Source organism: Brassica oleracea, chromosome C2 (genome assembly GCF_000695525.1).
Source record: "Brassica oleracea var. oleracea cultivar TO1000 chromosome C2, BOL, whole genome shotgun sequence".
In the NCBI taxonomy this organism is placed as follows: domain Eukaryota; kingdom Viridiplantae; phylum Streptophyta; class Magnoliopsida; order Brassicales; family Brassicaceae; genus Brassica; species Brassica oleracea.
This window is the reverse complement of record NC_027749.1, coordinates 22,037,552-22,058,469: the sequence shown is the minus strand read 5'-3', so window position 1 is coordinate 22,058,469 and position 20,918 is coordinate 22,037,552. Positions and strand designations below refer to the sequence as shown.

The 20,918-nt window shown below is 36.5% G+C and overlaps 6 protein-coding genes and 1 long non-coding RNA gene across 10 annotated transcripts; 4 read left to right on the top strand and 3 right to left on the bottom strand.

Moving 5' to 3' along the window:
* The first annotated feature begins 8 nt into the window (after window positions 1-8).
* Window positions 9-2,023, top strand: LOC106322757 (protein trichome birefringence-like 31). Its single transcript, XM_013760882.1, has 5 exons — window positions 9-384; window positions 465-636; window positions 710-909; window positions 981-1,127; window positions 1,500-2,023. Exons 1-5 carry the CDS (start codon window positions 20-22, stop codon window positions 1,855-1,857), a joined length of 1,242 nt encoding a protein of 413 aa, XP_013616336.1. The 5' UTR covers window positions 9-19; the 3' UTR covers window positions 1,858-2,023.
* LOC106322758 lies at window positions 1,909-3,769 on the bottom strand. Of its 2 annotated transcripts, none has more exons than XM_013760884.1 (5): window positions 3,654-3,769; window positions 3,163-3,259; window positions 2,600-3,071; window positions 2,375-2,520; window positions 1,909-2,237 (listed from the first exon to the last, which is right to left on the bottom strand). In XM_013760884.1, the coding sequence occupies exons 2-5, from the start codon at window positions 3,238-3,240 to the stop codon at window positions 2,058-2,060; spliced, it is 876 nt and encodes a 291-aa protein (XP_013616338.1). In that variant the 5' UTR covers window positions 3,241-3,259; window positions 3,654-3,769; the 3' UTR covers window positions 1,909-2,057. The 2 variants fall into 2 exon arrangements, with proteins under 2 accessions (XP_013616338.1, XP_013616339.1); XM_013760885.1 differs by having other exon boundaries at window positions 3,184-3,259; window positions 3,654-3,764.
* Window positions 3,770-4,561: 792 nt separating this feature from the next.
* On the top strand, window positions 4,562-5,240 carry LOC106326378. Its single transcript, XM_013764371.1, has 2 exons — window positions 4,562-4,682; window positions 4,783-5,240. The coding sequence occupies exons 1-2, from the start codon at window positions 4,624-4,626 to the stop codon at window positions 5,057-5,059; spliced, it is 336 nt and encodes a 111-aa protein (XP_013619825.1). The 5' UTR covers window positions 4,562-4,623; the 3' UTR covers window positions 5,060-5,240.
* A 682-nt stretch (window positions 5,241-5,922) lies between these two features.
* LOC106322503 lies at window positions 5,923-8,429 on the top strand. The gene has a single exon (XM_013760544.1). The coding sequence runs from the start codon at window positions 7,108-7,110 to the stop codon at window positions 8,422-8,424; it is 1,317 nt and encodes a 438-aa protein (XP_013615998.1). The 5' UTR covers window positions 5,923-7,107; the 3' UTR covers window positions 8,425-8,429.
* A 716-nt stretch (window positions 8,430-9,145) lies between these two features.
* Window positions 9,146-10,169, bottom strand: LOC106322504. 2 transcript variants are annotated; one of them, XR_001266437.1, is made up of 2 exons: window positions 9,914-10,169; window positions 9,146-9,488 (listed from the first exon to the last, which is right to left on the bottom strand). It is a non-coding gene; the product is annotated as an uncharacterized LOC106322504 (long non-coding RNA). The 2 variants fall into 2 exon arrangements; XR_001266438.1 differs by lacking the exon at window positions 9,914-10,169 and adding an exon at window positions 9,610-9,702.
* A 3,008-nt stretch (window positions 10,170-13,177) lies between these two features.
* LOC106323702 lies at window positions 13,178-13,648 on the top strand. The gene has a single exon (XM_013761785.1). It carries the CDS (start codon window positions 13,178-13,180, stop codon window positions 13,646-13,648), a length of 471 nt encoding a protein of 156 aa, XP_013617239.1.
* Window positions 13,649-14,332: 684 nt separating this feature from the next.
* LOC106324882 lies at window positions 14,333-20,537 on the bottom strand. 2 transcript variants are annotated; one of them, XM_013762878.1, is made up of 8 exons: window positions 20,389-20,537; window positions 20,006-20,201; window positions 19,638-19,700; window positions 19,360-19,499; window positions 19,237-19,274; window positions 19,098-19,143; window positions 14,732-14,896; window positions 14,333-14,629 (listed from the first exon to the last, which is right to left on the bottom strand). In XM_013762878.1, the coding sequence occupies exons 1-8, from the start codon at window positions 20,507-20,509 to the stop codon at window positions 14,478-14,480; spliced, it is 921 nt and encodes a 306-aa protein (XP_013618332.1). In that variant the 5' UTR covers window positions 20,510-20,537; the 3' UTR covers window positions 14,333-14,477. The 2 variants fall into 2 exon arrangements, with proteins under 2 accessions (XP_013618332.1, XP_013618330.1); XM_013762876.1 differs by lacking the exons at window positions 14,333-14,629; window positions 14,732-14,896 and adding exons at window positions 18,331-18,635; window positions 18,799-18,963.
* Window positions 20,538-20,918: the final 381 nt, after the last annotated feature.

Sequence of the window (20,918 nt, the reverse complement as noted above, 5' to 3'; positions counted from 1 at the left end):
CATTTGAGTCTGTTTTCAAATGTCGAAACAAACATCTGCAGACTCGCGGATTATTCAATCCATTTTCCAGCTTGTCCTTTTTAGTCTTCTAGTCATAGGATCCGCGAGATGGATCCTTGATGAACTCAAGAGCAACAAGAGCCGGATATTACAACTCTATGGTTTCAGACAGAAACCAGCAGTGTTCGTTACCAAAGAGGATCAGTTTAACGAGAGCTGCAACGTCTTTGAAGGACAATGGGTTTGGGACAATGTCTCGTACCCTCTTTACACGGAGAAGAGCTGTCCTTATTTGGTCAAACAAACAACATGTCAAAGAAACGGACGGCCTGATTCTTCTTACCAGAACTGGCGATGGCAACCAAGCTCATGTGACTTGCCCAGGTATTATGAAAAGAAAAGAAGCATGTGTTGATTCATGGTCTCAGATCCAAGTGACTTAAGTAATCTTTGTGATGTTTCAGGTTCGATGCTCTGAAACTGTTGGACGTGTTGAGAAACAAAAGACTGATGTTCATAGGAGACTCAGTGCAGAGAAGCACGTTCGAGTCAATGATCTGTATGGTACAATCAGTAATACCTGACAACAAGAAGTCTTTTCACAGGAGAGCTCCTATGAAGATCTTCAAAGCTGAGGTACATAAAAAAAACACAATACTCCTACTCAAAAAAAGGCAAAGATGGTTTCTTATATTAATTGTATGATCAGGAATACAATGTGTCTATCGAGTATTACTGGGCACCTTTCATCGTGGAATCGATTTCAGATCATGCAACTAATCATACAGTACACAAAAGGTTGGTTAACCTAGACGCTATTGAAAAACATAGCAAGAGCTGGGAAGGTGTCGATGTTCTAGTCTTTGAGAGCTATGTATGGTGGATGCATCAACCTAAGATCAATGCAACGTAAGCTGTATAACCCACAAGCTAAACCGAGCGCCTACAAGGAAAATTTATATCTATATATGCATATGCAGGTGTGGTGATACTAGTAAAGTTCAAGAGTATAATGTAACGACTGCTTATAGAATAGCGTTGGAAACATGGGCTAAGTGGTTAGAGACGAAGATCAATCCCTTGAAGCAAAGAGTTTTCTTCACAAGCATGTCTCCAACTCATCTATGGTATGTTTTAGACCTGCTGTTTCGTTTTTTTCGGTTAGTTCGGTTCGACCATAATCCCATTGAAGTAAACCGATATGGTTCGGTTTTCGGTTAATGTTGATTTTATTTCTTTCCGAAAATAACCTATTTTTGAATTTCAGTCAAATTTTGGTATAATTTTTTTAAAACTAAGATATTTTCGGCTAAATTAAGTTATTTCAATTAATTTTAGATAATTCATTTTTTCAAAAAACCAAACTAACCAAACCGAACCTAAAAAAACCGAAATAGTTTCAAAAGCTTTCCAAACTAAACAGATCACAAAACCGAAACTGGACCAAACTAAAAAATTTCCAAACAATTGAGAGTGAGTTTGGGGTGTGATCTTGGCAGGAGCTGGGAGTGGAATCCAGGGAGCGATGGAACCTGTTATAATGAGTTATATCCAATAGACAAACCATCCTACTGGGGCACAGGATCGAACCAAGACATCATGAAGATAGTTGGTGATGTTCTAAGCAGAGTTGGAGACAAAGTAACGTTACTGAACATTACACAACTGTCAGAATATAGGAAAGACGGACACACGACTGTGTATGGAGAACGGAGAGGGAAGCTCTTGACAAAGGAGCAGAGAGCTGATCCTAGAAACTATGGAGACTGCATCCACTGGTGCTTGCCTGGAGTTCCTGATACATGGAACGAGATTCTCTATGCATATTTGTTACGCAGTCATCGAAATAACTTCTGACCCCTTTCTCAGGGGTGTGCAGAGCTCAGGAACATCAATTGTTTTTAGATGAAAGCAAGTAAAGATATAGGATAAACTTTTGGTTATTCATTGTCAAAAAAAACAGTTTGCATCTCAGAGCAGATTAGCTCGTTTATGTTTTTAATAAAGCAATAGGAGTCTCACTATACAAAGGTACTAAAATGATGTAAGCATGACTCTCACAATAGCTCCCATTGGGAATCGGCTGATTCATGTACCTGCGAGCTTTTGAAGTCTATGGCTTCAGAGTCACCACTGACCAGATCAGAACCCATATCTGCATCTCCGAACCAAATTGCAAGCTGCTCATACTCCTTCTCTCTTATTCTTTTCGTCGTTAAAGCATCCAAGATCTTTCTCTGATGTTGATTAAAAAAGGTGAAAACTAGGGAATGAGAGATAAGTAATGCTAAGTTTTTTCCAAGAAAAATGATGGAAGCCAAATTTAAAGGTTTATCACAACAGACATATTATATAAAGAGAAAAGCAAAGGAACCTTTACTGATCTGAGCTTCTTGGTCCTAAAATGGAGAGCATAGAGTTCATTGTCGTCAACACACCCGGGGTGGTCTTCTTGAAATGTTATGCCGGACAATGCTTTGGTATCCAATGGAGCATCAGGCTTACCATTAATCACATCATCTATAGAAATTAAAAAAAAAAAAAGATATTTAAGGGTCCAAAACTTGTAGCAAAACAAGAAATGAGTTGAAGCACCAACCCTCATTAGAGGATCTCATGTTATCTTCAGCAGGTGCATCTGGAAACTTTGTGTCGGTTGGATTTACATTTGAGATCTCAAGCGTAGCTGTGGAAACATAATCTCTGAATGATTCAACCCTAACTTCTTCTACACTCTCCTCTCTTGGAAAAACCGAAGCTTCTCCAGGAGACTCCTCATTGCCATGTGAAGTGGGTGATGTCAGATTACCAACACAGTACTCTTGAATCAATGAAACTCTAGAGAGTGTTTCTTCATCAGAAGACGAGGAGGAGGAGACTGATAAATCCTCCTTCATGATATCCTCTTCAACTTGTTCCTCAACACTAACATTTCCTAAAACGTCAAAGTTCTGATGTGATGGTGGATCAGAAGGACTTCTTTCACAGCTCGGTGAAGTAAGCCTATCATCTGGTTCACCTCTTACAGATTCCCATCCTGAAGGATCACTTGAATTCAAACACAGAGTGCTCTGTCCAAAACATAACGAACAATCACCCAGTTTCAGTCTATCTACTCTCTAACATCATTTCAATCAACAGTGGAATCAGAGAGAAGAGTACCTGTGAAGTGAAAGTGTCCACCTCCACAAGTATTGTTTCAAGCTTGTTGTAAATTTTACCAAACCATGCTGGACCCATTGTTTTACACTACAAAAAACTATGCAGTAAACAGCAACAAAAAGGTACAAACTTTGGTTAGGAAACAAAGTCATCTCAATAAGGAAAGACGATGAATTCAAACGAGTATGAAAATGTTAAAACAACAACAACAAAAGGACAAGTCCCAACTTAGAAACAACTCAAAAACCCCCCCTGAAACTGAGTAACTTAGATATGTTCTCGGACGGAGCAAGAAGAGTAGTTAACTAAAACACTATACACAAAAGTCTCCCGAGTTTGTGATCGGATCGCTGATAAAAGAGAAACTCATAGACGCATCGAGTTACATAAAAAGAACGAGACTTTCAGATGAACAAAGCAGAAAGAGACAAACCCTCAATTTGAAAGTAAACATAAGACTGAAAGACGAAAGGAAAGAGATGAAGGATTACCTGAGAAAGTAACAAGGAGGAGGAGGAGGAGACTACAACATAACTTATGATCAAACGAGACAAAACCTGAACATGAACAGAATCATCATTATCATCACACAACAATATCTTCTAAAAGCTTTTATTATTATTATATATATAAATATACTTAAGATCTTTTAAGGGTGGGTTTAAGATTTTTCTCTCTTTTTATAATTTGTTATTAACCAAGTGGATATCTATTCGGGTCATATATGGGCTTTTTTTCTAAAAGGGTCCGTTGAGTATTTTTAATGCCCATCATGACTTAAAAAGTGCGTGTGCGCTGGGTGAGTTTGGGTTTTCATGTCGGTTAGCTCCGTTCGGTCTAAATCTCAACGAATTGAACCAGAAATTTTTTTGGTTCGGTTTAAAATATATTTTGCAGAAGTCTTCAAATTCGGTTAAATTGATTATAAATTGAATAATTGTGGCCAAGTTCGGTTAATTTGGTTTATCGAGTTCCAAATTTTGGTTAATATCGATATAGTTTTGTAAATTAAGAAAAAAAAAACGAATTAACTATGAATCAATGCAAAAACCATTTTTTTCTTGAATTGCCGATCAAACCAAGTCTCTAAATCAAACTGAACTGAAAACCAAATATTTTGGTTTGGTTCGATTCAGTTAATAACCGGAGACCTATGTCTATGTTTAGAGGAAGGATCCAAAATTATAGGACGTCGATGATGATGTCACGTGGAGGAGATGACCAAAGAGAGGCATGGGTCTGGCCATAATCTTTACATTGGAAGATGTGAGTGTGGATTCTCTCCCACTCCAATATTATTTTATTTTTTTGTATGTTAAATTCCATTCACATTTGATGATTGATGCGTGTATATAAATGGAGTAATGCAACTCTCACAAGTCATAATACACTCACACACACTATATTGTATATTTGTATCTATTAACACATTATTGTAAGAGATCATATATAGAGATTGACATGGCAACTTCCGCCTTCTCGTCTCGTGGTGCACAAACGATGAACACCATGCTCGTCAAGTAAGTTTACACCTACTTGCATGTCATATTGATAATGCATGATCACATGCAAGATCGTAAATGACTAACTTATAGTTTACACATGAAATTACATGTACAGACCGATGCTTAGGAAATCTATCCACAAGAACACTGCATCGCACGACATAGTAAGGGAGGCGATGAAGACTGATGGCGCCAGCGTCGGAGAGGCTGAGATCAAGACGATGAGAGGTTTCAACGTCGCCAGAGAGACGACATCGTTTTCAGAGAGTAGTTGGGTCCCACATGAAGCCACGGGAATATACTATCCAAAGGGACAAGAGAAGGTCATGCAAGATGTGCCTCCTCCTCCAGCTGGTAGCCATGTGTACGATCTCGTTAACTGGTTCTCTTGATCCACACTCTCCTTTCATCTCGATCTCATCATGATCACAATATTGTTCTCTATATCTAAGTTCAATATTGTTGTAAGGGGAACTAACTTTACTGTTCTGTGCTGTATCATACATATCTGTGTGTAATTATAAGTGGATATGTATGTATATGCTCATATAATCAATGATAATGAATAATGATGATGGTATGAATTAATTTAGTACCAATGCATGCAGCAAGTAACCGCTGCTTTATGCATGCTTTCATTAATTTGTTTGCTGATCACCTTTTAAAGATTAACTAAGTAACGCTTTGTTAAGTGTCAAGCCTTATCCGAATGAAATTAGTTTTCTGCATTATTGGAACTACAAGTAGTTAACAAAGAGAATTAGATTGAAGTCAGTGACAAAAAAAAAAGATTGAAGTTGAACGTTGGACCAAAACTAGTCATTGTCTGAGATAACCACAGGATTAGCTACTACATCAGACAAGAAACAAGAATATTGTTTCTTTCCTTCTTTCGAAAATACATGACTTCAGAAAAAAAAAAGAAAAAAAAGACATGACTTTATATAAGACCCGTGCATGTTGGCTTTGAGCAAATGGCTATTATTCTTTAACACTAACTTGGGTTGAAAAGAAGGTCAGAAAAAGTCTGACTCTTTTTTGAAAGGTACGTACAACTTTAACTGTGTTGAGATTTGGGGAGTTTAATGGCGCTTGCAAGCATATCTTTACCCCACTACAGTATTCTTTCTTCCTCTCCGCATTCACTCACTTTAACCTCCCTTAAAAAACCATCTTCCATCTCTTTCTCCAAGATAACGAATGACTGTTGCTACTCTGTTAAGAGCCAGTGATTAATATCAGCCCACCATCTCTTTAACATTGTGGGTAAAGGACAAGGCAAAACGTTTCAGACGGAACTTATGTTCAAAACCATGGGAGTGGAACCGGTTATAATGTCTGAGGGAGAGCTGGTGTTAAGTTCATTACTTCGTTATTCCCTCTGGACTCATTTCACTCTTTCTAATCTCACGAAATGGTACTCGTTATGAAAAGCAAAATACCGATCTTACTGATTATCCATAAGCGAAGTTCAACGAATAGCTCAAAGAAACCCTATATATGATCTCATGACGATCAAGGGAGGAAAGTCTGATGATAATTCCACAAACAACTTTAAGCGTAAGGAAACAGTGCATACAAACGATCGTTTATAAATGAAGCAAAGACATTTTTTTAACATAACAAACTATCTCATGGCTAGTTCTAATAAACCGTTCTTAAGGTAATGGATGCTAAACATATCCTTAGAATTCCACTTGTCTACAAACGTGACCCATATTGTATTTATTAAATTGAATTTTGGTTTATTCATGTTCAGACCAGCCTTGAATTGTAGTATAATCCAACATGTGTTGGACAGTAGTATCGTTTTATAATTTCTTGGACTCTCTTCTCGTTGATTAAGATATGAAGACCCTTCTTTTATAATTCGAGTTATCTACCAAAAGAAGTAGCTAAACAACATAGCTGTTGTCAAGTTGTGAAAAGAAGCTGCTGGTAGAAGCCACAAGAATTACATCTCCAATAAGATGGTACGTGTGTTAAGACATTATTCGAGAGATCCAAATGTACCATACTGAGAAACACTAACAGCTTTCAAAATCTAATCTCTTTATCATATTCTTTTCAGTAATTATCGAAACACCACGTAGACGTAGTATTTGTTTAATCCGGGCAACTTTCAACCCTATGAATTATAAATCAATTGGGAAACTATCGGACATAGCTAGCTCATCGTAATTTTCGGAATCTCAAAATTATAGAAAGAAAAGTGTAAACTAAAAACAAATGTAAGAAAAGAAAAGGAAAGGATCAAAAAGATGTAAAAGTCTAAATATAATAGAAACTTGCCTCCTAATCAAGCGGGTAAAAGATTACAGAAATTTAAAGCCCAACAAGGATTAGGGTTTAGGAATTGTGCTATATATATAGATAGATCATAGATGCAGTTAAATATTACCCTAGATAGAGTCAAAAACTAAGTAGAGATCGATCATCGATGGTATCGCTTAGGAAAAGAAAGAGAGCAAGAAAAGTCATCAAGGGCAAAATCAATGATGATGATGTAAGAAGAAGAAAAAGAAACATGATTGATGAGTTACCTGAGAGCTTATTGTTGGTCGAGATCTTCATGAGGCTACGTAATCCCAGATATATCATGGCCTGCAAAAGCGTAAGCAAGAGATGGAACTCTTTGATCTCTTCTTTCTTCGATGATCACAGATGGAGCAGCTTGGCTTTGATCGTCAACACAGATCCTCTGTGTACTACGAACGAGTTATCTTTAGAGGGATGGAAAGGTTTCCAGTTAAGCAACTATATGGATCCCGAGATTAAGTCTCCGGTTTGTGTACTAGCCTCGTACAGAGATGTCTTGCTATGCAAGAAATTTAAGGAATCACGATTCTACATTGTGAATCCCGTGACAATGCAATGGACCCGACTTCCTCAAACGTGCGGCAGATTATCTCCTATTGGGTTAACAGGGAATGGGTCAAAGGGCAGGTACTATGTTGTTAACCTGGTGAGGTCTGAACCTTGTGTGCTTTGCCTCAGTGTTTTGGACACTAAGCGCGGTAAATGGAGAATACGTCTTATAGAGCATCCGCGTTGGTCAGAATTTGGATGGTGCCCAACGCAGTGCCATGCCGTGAACTTTGAGGGAGCTCTACATTGGCTAGGCCAAAACGGACCTATTGTAGCTTATAATCCAAAGTATAGGCATGCGTGCATAGTCATCCATCGTTTCCCAGAGATGCGTCATGAATCATATGGTGAGAAAGCGGTGGTCACGGAGACCTTAACAATCTCAATGGGCTATCTACGCGTCATTCAGCTCGTTTGCTATCCCTGTAAGAGTGAAAAAGATCACCATCTTGTTATTTGGACACTGGTGGATTACAAAAAATCGATATGGAAACAAGAAGAGCATGGGCCAATATACTTCAGTGACATGGTTTCTGATCTTTCATGGATACAAGACTACATGCAGCGTTATAATCTGACGACAAGTAAAGAAAACTGCATGGCCCTTATTAAGGAAGTTTTTTTGCTTCCTCGAGAAACCAGAAGACAGCAGATCATTTGGCCACAGCCTTTGCATTGCCATCCAGACAACCCTCTTCTCGTTTACTTGTACTTACCAGAAAGCATCGTCTTACTTGATATCACAACAAAAAAGCTGAGGTTAATAACTAAAGTCGCCACCAGAACTAGACGGATGGGCTACCACTTTTACTGGACCCGATATGACAAGGTAATACCACTCACACTTCACTTAGATCCATCCTTGATCCCCGACACCATCGGAAGATGAGTGAGCTTTGCCCAAAGATTGGAAGAATATATATTAATTACGTCAACCTTGCTTGATCTTGTTTCCCTTTTTGATCTCATTTTGACATTTTGCCCCAAAAAAACGAAGCCTTCATTTTTTTTATATAGCTTTTTTTTTCTTTTATATAATTTATGTGTTGGAATTTTCAAATTAAGATAAACCTACAAGCCATTAATTCAACAATGCGAACTTTAATCCATGTCAGCCCAATACTAAAATTCATGAAAACATACACTAAAAATGCCGTGCTTACCATTTTACAAAACAAGGCAAGAGCCTCAGTCAGGCCCCAGCATGTTTATTGGGGGAACCCATTTAGGGGTTCTTAGTAATTTTTAAAGTATTAAAGTGAAGTTAAAATTTTTGGTTAAGAGACCTTTAATTTTAGTGCTTTATTGGTAGGTTCTTAATTAAAAAAAAAATTATTACAAGTTATAGATTGCAACCTCACCAGCAACAACAGAGATCAAAAGACACTCACAGCTCAAATCCCAACAGAGATCTGATCATTACAAGTTAAAAACTTCAGACCAAAACAAGAAAGAAAAGCTTGCACTTCAGATTATATTACAATCTCAGACCAAAAGAGAAGCAAAAAGCTAGCAACTCAGATCATTACAACAAGGAAAGCTATCTTAACACTCGGACACGACCCTAAAAAAAACTTGCAACTGAGACCAAAAGAAGAGAACATAAGGGCTACAGAGGAAACATATTATAATGTTTGTATTCATCAGTTCGTACCATATTACACACACAACAAGTAACTGGTTCCACATTATAATGTGTGATGATATCACTATGTGAAGCTATCAGGTTTCTAACATGGTTTTACAGATACACTGCATCTATTTTTATGAAATGTACATACCTGCAAACAGCAAGTCCACCGAGGAGCTTGTAACGGAGAGACTCAGCCTGAGCAATGGCACAGAGACCTCTGTTGGCAACCTTCTCAACGTAAAGCTCAACACTGTCTTGAGGAAACCTGAATCTCTTCTCCACAAGAGATGTCAACTCCCTGATTCTCCTTCCCTTCTCACCTACAACATCCAATGAAACAAATTTAACAAAAAGCCCCAAGCTTTTTATTCTAAAGGAAGTTTAGATTTTATAGAGAGTTGTTGCTCAGTGGAGACATGGCCAAACCAATCTGGCCCATACCGTGGCTTCAAACAGAGGATCACAATCTGGTCCATACCGTGGTTAAAAACCAATCAGATCATTTTTCTTCTACAAATTAACTGAACCAACAAGATCACATGCCTACGGTTTTAGGACCACATCCTTTGGAGATAAGCTTCAACCTTTCAGCTTCTGTCACGGATGGTCGACTCACATCCAGCAATAATCATAAAAAAAAAGAATTTCGAAATCATCATCTCTCATAGTTTATAAGAATCTCAGTGAAAGATTCAAACACATAATCAAAGGATTCAAACACAAAAACAAAACAATAAAGCTTTACCTTTCGATTCAGCATGCGATTTTCTTCGTCCGGGAGCACCCGAGAGAGGGAGATAGAGAAACCAAAGGGTCTCGACTTTTCTTTCTTCGTAGGGAACGTTTTTTCGTTTCCTTCTCAAAATCTCTGGCCAATACAATTAGAACAGGTGTTTCTAAGACACGGTTGTTCTAGCCCTTATTTAAGCAACGTCCCTTCTCTTAATTACTATTTTTCTTTTTTTTCTAAATCCTAATTTTACTAAGAGCATCTTCAACCTTCCCATATTTTTACCTCTATAATAGCATTTAAAGACAAAATCACTCTAATCCACTTCTATTTTTACCTCTAAAATAGAGATTGTTATTTTCTCCTCTATTTATAGAGGAAGAAATAGCATTCCTCTATATTTTGCTCTGTATTTTGAAATCTCTATTTTAGAGAAATACATTGGAGCAAAACATATCTCTATTATAGAGTTCATCTATTTTAGAGGTAAAAATAAAGAAATACATTGGAGATGATTAAGAGCTCCCTATAAACATGCTCTTACCTTTTTTTATCAATACTGGGCCCCATGTATACAAAACAAAGTAGTAGTTCGTGGTGTATACGGAGTGCATACATATGTTTATATAAGGAGCTTGATTGTCCATATAGTTTGTTCTCTACATTTTCATTTGGTCTCTTTTTGATAGTTTTTTGTCTTAGAGATATTTAGTGTATCTACAATTTCAAGTGTTTACAAAAAAAAGAAGAATCATGTTTTAAATAAAATTTTAGCCTCAGGCCACCAAAAGGGTTCACACGGCGCTAACTAAATTCGATCCTATATATAATTGATCATCGATATCATAGGATGATTTGAGTTACAAAAAAAAGATATCATAGGATGATAAGCACTACAATTATACAAGAAAAATATGGCATAATATGAGATTCTGCAAAATATATATATATATATATATATATATATATGGGAATACTTAATTATATATAATCTCTTAGAAAATGTGAACTAATTATTAATATTATATAAATTATATGATAAATAGAAAAGGTGAACTTATAGCCCAAAATGTCGATCGAGAGAGAGAGAGAGCAAGAAGATGGTGAAAAAGTGAACTTGGTATGACTCGAGGAACTCAGATTATAAAGTGATTCTCCACTGTGATTCTGGTGTTGGATCGAGAATTCGACATTTTTAAGTGTTTGGTGCTGAATAGCCGGAAGATGAAAAGATGTGGTAAGGTGTAGATTGATAGATGGTTGTGGATGTGATAAGCGTTGAAGGAAAGCAATCATTTTTCTTAACCGGTTGAGAAAATCAAGTTTTTTGGGAAATATTACTTGTAAAGAATGCAAGTTATCCTTATAGGGACATGGATTTCATATAATTTTACAATAGTTACCAACCTAAAGGATACTCTCATTGACATGATATATATATATATATATATATAGATATAATTTTTTTTTAATGACATACTGTTTACAAATAGCAAATCTTAAATACTTTTAAATTTTTTTTTACTTTAACCAGAATTAATTTACACACATGCCGAACTCAGAATAACTATTCATTATACTAATTTAAGCATCAACATGATTAAAGCAAATGGCTTTGAAGTTCCATTAACCCCATGCCAATACTCAAACTGATGAAAATATACAATAAGATCGATCATATGTTTAACAATCAGGGAAGCGAAGATAAATTTTGTCTCCAGCTCTTGCAATCTGATAGCTAATCTAATTGCAGTTAGCGTTACAAGAGATCAAAGGTTGCAGTCGTATGTCGCTAGGAATGGTCCTGCTTGGCTCTCATCTCAGATTTGTCAGGAAGCATCAACATGAATTATTCACTCTACAGTGGACACCGGTTTGCTCCCGGCCCTATTATCATTTCTTATTTTTCTTTGAATCTCCTATTGGAGCTTGTTATGGTTTTGTTTTCAGTACTTTGGTTGTTTCATCCCCTTTGTCTTTTGACAAGGATACATTTTCATTATTTCTAATGACAAAAAAAAAAAAAACAATCAGACGATAATATGAGATTTTTTAAAAACAAACAAAAACATAGTTAGGGGAATTTAAGCAAAACAAAAACATAATTAGGGGAACTTGATTAAAATAAAAGATACATTAGAAAGGAAAAAAAAAACAAAGCACACACGAAAACTTCCGTATTCAGACAAGGAAATAAGAAATCAAAAAAAGAATAAACAAAACGAAAGCCGTTAATTAATACTGTATGTTTTTGGTTCATTTTATTGGGATTAACAAAAAGACCGAAAGATGATTATAGAGTGAATAAGGAGATTAGTGGCTCGGTGGCTTTATTTTTAAGGGTTTGGATTTATTTATCTTTGCAAATTTGATTATTTGTTAAACCCTTCCCATCAGTAACATCTTTTTTTCTCCCGTAAATCGTGGACTGTAGTGTAAAAAGAAAAGGTAGTCATGAAAACCATTTACTAATAAGTCATAGCAGAAGAGATCAGGATAACCTAGGTTTTAGTTTATTGGCACATTTTACTTGATAGCAAACTTTTTTTGTAACTTAAATAAATATATATATATACAACTGTAAAAAAGTAAAATATATTGTGTGTAGGAAATTTCTCAGAAAATATATAAATTTATATTAGTGTTTTATTTAATTTAGAAACAAACATATTTAAACTTTTATGTTGATATATAAAAATATAAAGGGAAGGTAGAGAGCATTTTGAATGAATTCATCAAGTTCGACATATTCACCTGAGACGAGCATAATAAAACAAAAATGATTAAATGAAGTATTCGTTAGGTTAAATCATTAACGATCTGTTATTTGTCGATTATTTCTTGCCCCGCCATCCTAATTGTCTCCTCTTTCGCGCGTTTTCCAAAGTTACCAAACTCCAAGGACAAAAACGTCCAAAATCCAAATCTCTATGAAATTTAAAAAATTCCAATTCGCATTTAAAAAAGAAGAAGTTGACGGATGCTCGTCAACTGGCAAATCAACGCAAAAACTCACTAATACAGGATTAAAATCGGAAATACCAAAATTCAAAAATTAAAATTAAAATAAAGCATCATCCATCAGGTTGCAGAGGGACAAACAACCGCTTCCTGCAAATATAGCAGTAGCTAGTACTAGTAGTATAGAGTGACACGTGTGACTCTGTGAGAGGGAGAGAGTGAGAATCAAAATCAATTTCGTAACAGAATTGCACGGACGCCAAAACACCAATATAATTTACAAATAGAAAATGTTTGGGTTCCACTAGCTATTTAAGAATGAAGATGCAAGTAGATTTTTATGCAGGAAGGCTCAACGTCACCATTGCGAGGAGTGATAGACGGATCGGACGTTGGATTGACCGGAATGTCCCCGCCGGTGATAACTGTTCACTTGGAGCCACCGTACAGTGGCCACAGCCGAGGAACAGTCCCGCCGCTGTTCTCGCTCTATGCTACGACCGGAGATGCATCCTAATCCAGCTTTGTTACCTTTCTCGACTCCCCAAGCGTCTCCTCCGTCTCCTTCGCTCTCCATCCGTCACACTCGCCGGGATCTGGAACGGACACGATGGAGCTAAGCTTCTGCAGCAGAACTCCGATCTCCAGGTGCGTTCACTGATAGACCTCCGCAACGGTGCGGGAGAAGAAGATGACGGTGTTGCTCTCCGCAATCTCTCTAGCACCGAGATCATTGTTAGGAGTGAACCTAATCACCCCTCTGATACCTTAGAACACAAGTTGCTTTGAAAGCTAAGAGAGTTTGTGAAAACAAACTAATAAAACAAAACACAAGTTACTACAATTTTCTCTTCTTCTTCATTCTCTTCACAACTCATGCTTAAATACAAAACTAAATAAACAAAGTAACTACTATGGCAACTAATACATCCACTACACCCTTCCACTAAACAAAAGGTTAAATAAAGATAAAACATTTGAAACCATTATTACCAACCCATCAATCTTCTCCAGCTGTTTGGGCCGGGGTTCAACTTCCTGCCAGATGCCTCTATCACGAAGTCGGACTGGAGGTGCAGGAACCTCAGCCGCAATCAAGTCCGTCAAGCTTCCGTGGAGGCAGCCGCTTGCTTCCAGCTGGCGGTTCAGATCTGAGAGGTCTTTGCAGGTGTTTACGTATCTGTATTTCGATCGCCTATAACTATGATTTCGTATGTGTTTTTGTAATGTCTCGTTCAATAGTATAATATGCTATTATTTTTGTAATGTCTCGTTCAATATTATAATATGCTTCTATGATTTACAACTTAATAGAACCATATAACAGGTTATTCTGAATCAAGTTAAAAAGTTTTTTTTTTTATTTTTTCTGCTAAAAAAAATCAAGTTAAAAGGTGTTCTTAACGTTCCCAGACTAGATTGCATGAACTTATATGATGACTTGCAATGCAAGGAAAGACGAGTGTTCTAAATTTCTCATGGTCAATGATCAAGTCCTATAAGCTATGTTGCAACTCCTCTGCTTTTATACCGCAAAGATAAAGCTTCTTATACAAGTTAACACGAAACAGTTTTGCCATCTAAAATTCAAAAAAAAAAGCCTCCGTAAAATTCAATTTTACTGTTTGACCATAAGAATGTCTGAGCATAATCTTTGAGGAACTTGCTGCACTTCTTTACCTTCTTGCCATGCCTGCCCTACGCATACACCTGGACCTATATGCCGTATGTATATAACAACACTGTCGTTGAACGGATACGGATGCTTGGCTGCAACATTAAGTGAACCAAAGCATAAATATATGAACCTATGAGTTGAGATACAATGTGTGTGCAAGAAAAAAAAAGCTAATCTAAGCAATGAATCTTTACCTGGTCGAGGGAACCCTTGTGGGTAATCTTCAATGGCAAGAAGCCCATCACCAAATCTGCAGGCTATGTCGCAGGGTTCTTCTGTGGCCATAACTTCCATAGCTTCTGTGACCTCAAAGTAAAGCGGGCTGAAAGCATTCGCAAGGGTTGAGACTATCGGTCCACCTGCATAATGGCATTTCTAGAGATATTACTTAAAACATATATAGCAATGGTGACATGCAATTAAAACAGTCATAAAGATACAAACAAATTTGTAAATCTCAGAAAACAAATTTAAAAATCTCAGAGAATAAGATTGAAGTTGAACGTGTGACCAAAACTAGTCATTGTCTTAGAGAACCACAGAGGATTAATTAGCTACTAGCCTACTACTATCAGACAAGAAACAAGAATGTTATTTCTTTCTTTCAAAAAGACATGACTTCAGAAAATAACAGAAAAGGACATGACTTTAGACAAGACCCATGCAGCTGGCTTTGAGCAAATGGCTCTTCTTCTCTAACATCCTAACTTGGGTTGAAATGAAAGTCAAAAAAGCCAGATTCTTTTTCAAAGGTAACTTTAACTGTGTTGAGATTTGGAGAGTTTAATGGCGCTTGCAAGCATATCTTTATGTTGAACATGACTTGCATGGATTGAACTTTCAAATTCACATCACCTCTTATTAACAATCAAAAGTTATGTGTAATTAGTAGTCAAAAAAAAAAAAGTTATGTGTAATTAATAAAAAACATATTAAATTAAAAGAAAAAATCAAAATAACTGGAAAAAAGAATGACATCACAAAATCTTAAACTTTAAACCCTTGACACTAAATTTTAAACCTAAATCCTACCATCGGCATTAACGTCAGCGTGGTTCCTTTTCAGCTATTTTGCCTTTTTTTAAAAATTAATATTTTTATTAATTTTACATGGCATTTTGATTTGTGATAAAATGTGAGGTGAATTTGGAAATTCAACACATGGAGTGAACACAAATATTTTTCCTTAGAGAAGCCCTAGCTTCTCATGACTATCAAGGGAGGAAAGTCTCATGACGAACAAACAACATTAAGCATAAGGAAACAGTGTATAACCAGTGTCGGAGCCATCTTGGAGATAGGGCGGTCAATTGAACCCCTATGATATAAAATTAAAGCTTCAGTGACAAAAAGAAAAAAAGAGGCATATACTGCATGTTTTTGCGTTGGTAAACTGGTTAGAATTTCTCTTTTGACCCCATGTCTTGAGACTCCTTGTTCAAAGCCTCCTTGTGCATCCGAGTCTTTGCTATCTTCCTCCATTTTTCTTTATTTGACAAAGACTCTTTGACTCAAAGTCTTTGCTATCCATTTCCCATCACTAGTCAACCCACCACTTTGACTTCACTTGTGTTGCAGTCTTTGTGGCCTTCTTCTTCCTTTTCTGGGTTTGACCTATCTTTACTAAGGTGGAGGTATTCAATTTAAAAATTCAACTAAAATTGAAAGAATTGAAGTGTCCATTAAATTCTTTGTTATTCAATCATTAATTCTACTAAAATACTTTAAATTTTTTAAAAGTTTTAGTGTTATTCAGGTCAATAATTTTCTAATTCTGTTAAATATTTATGTTATTCAGTATTAGTAGATTTCATGATAACTGTATTTGAAAATAATTTAATAAAAATTTTATTATAAAATGTAAAGAACCAATTCTTAAGACCTAAGCTAGGAATTGAAGGGAATTCTTTATATAATTTATTTATCAGATATGTACATCAAAATAATTAATACAATAAATTTGGAAATGTAATGTTCGTTATCAATTTAAAATATATATTATCATTTTGATGAAATGACAAATATATATCATTTGTTGTAATTCATATTACAATGAAAGAACAATTTTTTTTTATTCCGATATAGTCTTATCTCCACATATTTATATTGTGATATATAAATAATTGGCTATTTATTATTTTTTGTTAGAAGAGTTTTTATTCCACTTTTTAAAGTGACTTTCTATATCTATGTGATATAGAAATGATTATGGTTTTATTGTTTTTATCAGTAAAATTTGTGTACTTTCTTTGTGCATTTTATTATTTATGTTTTCAATTCAGTTCTTTCAAATCAATTAAATTCTTGAATACAATCCCACCTCCTAAAAATCTAAAACGTATGTATGTAGTAATGTAGTTTTCGAGTCCTTTGGGTTTTATTAAATATTCCTCAGGTTAATACCGTTAACGAGCCAAAAAAAACAATGCAGACGCTAGAAAAGAGAGAGAGAGAGTTAATTTCCAAATATAATGTTTGGATTCCTCTCTCGTAGCTATTTGAACACAAATGAATCAATCAATTCCCAATAGAAAAAAAATTGAAAAACAAAAAAAAACAGCTTCGATTACTCTCTCTCTCTCTCTCTCCCTACAACTGGAGATCTCGCCGTCAGGGTTACTCGCAAATGATGGATCGACCGACATGTCCCCGCCACTACCGGTGCTGACTTTCCACTTGGAACCACCATCCACTAGTCATAGCCTTGGAACAATGTGGTTGATGCTCTCGACAACCAGGGATGCATCGTAATCCAACTAAGTTACCTCTCTCGCCTCTCAAGCGTCTCCTCCGCCTGCTGCGTTCTCCTTCCGTTACCTTGGTTGGGATTTGGAACCGCCACCATGAGTCTAAGCTTCTGCAGCACAACTTGGATCTTCGTGTTCGATCCATGATCGACCTCCCCAGCCGTGTAGGAGAAGATGTTGATGGCATCACTCTACGTAATCTCTCTTCCATGGATATCTTCTCCCACCGGTCTGGTTCGAGCCAGATGCGTCAATCACCGCAGAAACTTCAAATGCCGTCAAGTTCGACATGCTTCCGTCAAAGCATCGGCTTGTCCAGCTGACACTTGAGGTATGAGTTATGAGTTATTTTGTCATTTGCATCATTGCATGTGTTTCATATGTGTTTTCTTCTACATATGATTCTCTTCGTATATTGTGACCAATCAATAATATAAACATATTTATGATTGATTAACTATACCTAATTATATATCAAATGCTAGCATTTAAAAAAAAAATTGTGCATTCAACTAAAACTACATATGTATTACAATAGAGAGAGTATTATTTTTGTAATGTTTTTTTAAGTCAATATTATAATATATGCTTTTGTGATTTACAAACTTAAAAGAACCTTTAGTATTCCAATGGTTTAAAATGTATGCTTCTAAAGAGTGTTACTCGATTCCTAGTTTATACATATAAAGTTCAATATATGATGGAGGTTGAGAGTGTAAATGTCTAACACCCACAGCAGAATTTTCCAATCTCCACTGGTTACAAGAACCAATTTTTCTGAAACAAACATTTATTCCCATCATTTCAGTCCTTGGTCCAACCACTGACTAGGAACTAACTGAAACAAGCAAACTGTGCGAAACATCTAAGTCCTTGTGCGTAGCATTCCCAGTGTACTTTCCCTGCTTGAGCTACTTTTGTTCTCATCATTCCCAGACTATTTATCTATACCGAATTGGCATGAACTTTGATTATGACTTGCAATGCAAGGATAAGATGACTGTCCTGTTCTCATGATCAATGATATAGATACTGGTACAAGTCCATTCCAGATAAACTATAAGCTATGTTATAACTCCTCGGCTTTTATACCGCAAATATAAAGCTTTTTATACAAGTTAACAAAAAAAAAGGCTCTCCAAGCCAACTTGAAACATTCTCCAATCTAAAACTGACAAAAGCCCTTCTTAATTTAAATTGTATTGTTTGACCATAAGAATGTCGGAGCACAATCTTTGAGGAACTTGTTGCAGTTCTTTGCCTTCTTGCCATGCCTGCCCTACGCATACACCAGGACCTATATGTCGTATGTATATGACAACACTGTCGTTGAACGGATACGGATGCTTGGCTGCAACATCAATTGAAAGAAAAAAAATTAACATATGAAGCCATGAGTTTAGAGACACTCTTGTCTATGCTATTCTCAAACATAAAGTCATATATGATTACTGATAACGGGTAGTGTAATGCAAGTGAAGATTGAAACGGATAATATAAGGAATGAATCTTACCTGGTCGAGGGAACCCTTGTGGGTAATCTTCAGTGGCAAGAAGCCCATCACCAAATCTGCAGGCTATGTCGCAGGGTTCTTCTGTGGCCATAACTTCCATAGCTTCTGTGACATCAAAGTATAGTGGGCTGAAAGCATTGGCAAGGGTTGAGACTATCGGTCCACCTGCATAATGGCATTTCTAGAGATATTACTTAAACATATATAACAACAAGTCATTTAAGTATGAAGCTCCTAGTTATCGCATAGCGATCTCTTGAACATTAGGAATATAAACACTAATTGGATTAAGGACACACCACAAACACGCCCATAGATTTGTCCATTGTTGGAGGAAAACACAGCCTACAAAGAACATATAAACTATGTCAAGAAAGATAACAAAGGATAGATATTACTGAATGGAACAGGTATGGAAGTGATATAAGTCCAACTTACCATCTTGAAAGATCTTATCCAAGATATGATTAGTGGACCTAAACAATAAGCGAAGAATATATTAGAAGAACATACAAAACCATTTTTTATTTGTGGAGAATCAGACCTAAAATGGATTATTACCATTACTTGTTCGGCAGTTAAAGTATTCAAGTGAAATTTCCGTATCTCCTCCAGTAGAGAACAACTTTGATGCAGTCATTTTAGCTAGCTTTGGATTTTCATAACGAGCGCCTGCTATTTCCCACGCTCTTGATATAAGCCTGCATACACATAGCTCTCATGAAAAAAATACATTACGTGTTCATTCATTCCATGCAATCTTTTCAAAGAGACGTATGACAAACCACATGACTCAAAAAAGCTATATATAGAGATCAGATTCCAGCAAGAATAACAACCTTGGCTCTATAAATTGCAGCAAGCGGGGGCGCCTCTCTTCAGGGATGTCTTCAATCTTTTTCCTGTACATCAGTATCAACTCTATCAAATAGTTATCTTATTGTTTCACAAGATGCCAAATGAAATCCAGATATTTAATCCTCTTGCGTTGAAATATAAAACATCATATATCCTTATTCATTAGCTATCCAGATATTAACTAAAACAATCCATGGCAGCCAAGTGTGGAGATCAGTAAACTGAAGCTGCAGCATACATCTAATCAAATCCCATTCTATGTAATATAGCTATCAGTTGTGTAGTGTAGTGACTACTTTAGATATGCAAAGCCTTCAGCTTAGACTAAATCAACCACAAGCAGACTAACCAGAGATAAGCAGCTGAGTTATATGAAGTAGGGTCCAATGGAATCAACTCCTTGGGAGGATCAAGAAACGTTACAACATCAGATTCGTCAACGTAAACCTTTTTCCCAGTGGGAAGAGTTTCATAAGGTTTTTCATCCCATGGAGACTCATATCCTCTCCCTCCTTGAACCTCCATTACCACACTACGAGACATCCCTGCAAAAAATATCCAAATCCTTCCTGTCAGAAAAATTTCTCTTCTAGAAACCCAACACGAAGAAACCCACTAGGAAAATGTAAAGATTTACAAGAAAAAAACTGAGCTTTTTCTTCTACAATCAACTACTAAACTGACAAAAGTTAAAAAAAACTTCATAAATGAAAAGTGAAGAGCTTAGCTCACTCTTCGAGAGAGGAAACCCGAGCTGCTGCGGCTTTTCATTCCGGCGAATTAAGCCGCGAACCGCCGGAGGAGTTACCGGAGTTCGCACAACCCAACACTCCCGAACCGCCCCTATCTTCATCTCCGACAAGACTCAAAAAACTCCCAACAGTTTTATTAAACAACGGGTCGATTTCGGACGAAAATACGGCTTCAAGTAACAGGCGTTAGGTAGGCCCATATTAAAACTATGGGCCGAGTTGCGTTGCTTTTAGTTAGCAGTGAGTCAATAACATCCCTAAGCGTAGCCGTTATTATCTACTGCGGTTGTGTTCATGATAAGTTCTCTTTCTAACCGTTGATCTCTTCTTGATCTAATTATCATCGATGTCTTCCTTTTATATCGTAGATACCGATGAGTTCGAGAGCTGAGAAATACTCAGTAAAAAGCACTTTTATACCGGATTAAACCGGAATCTGATTAGCAGTCATCCAACTAGAAGATAAAATGGCCACGTTTTAAAAGCATGAAACTAGGCTCGAGTGTTCGG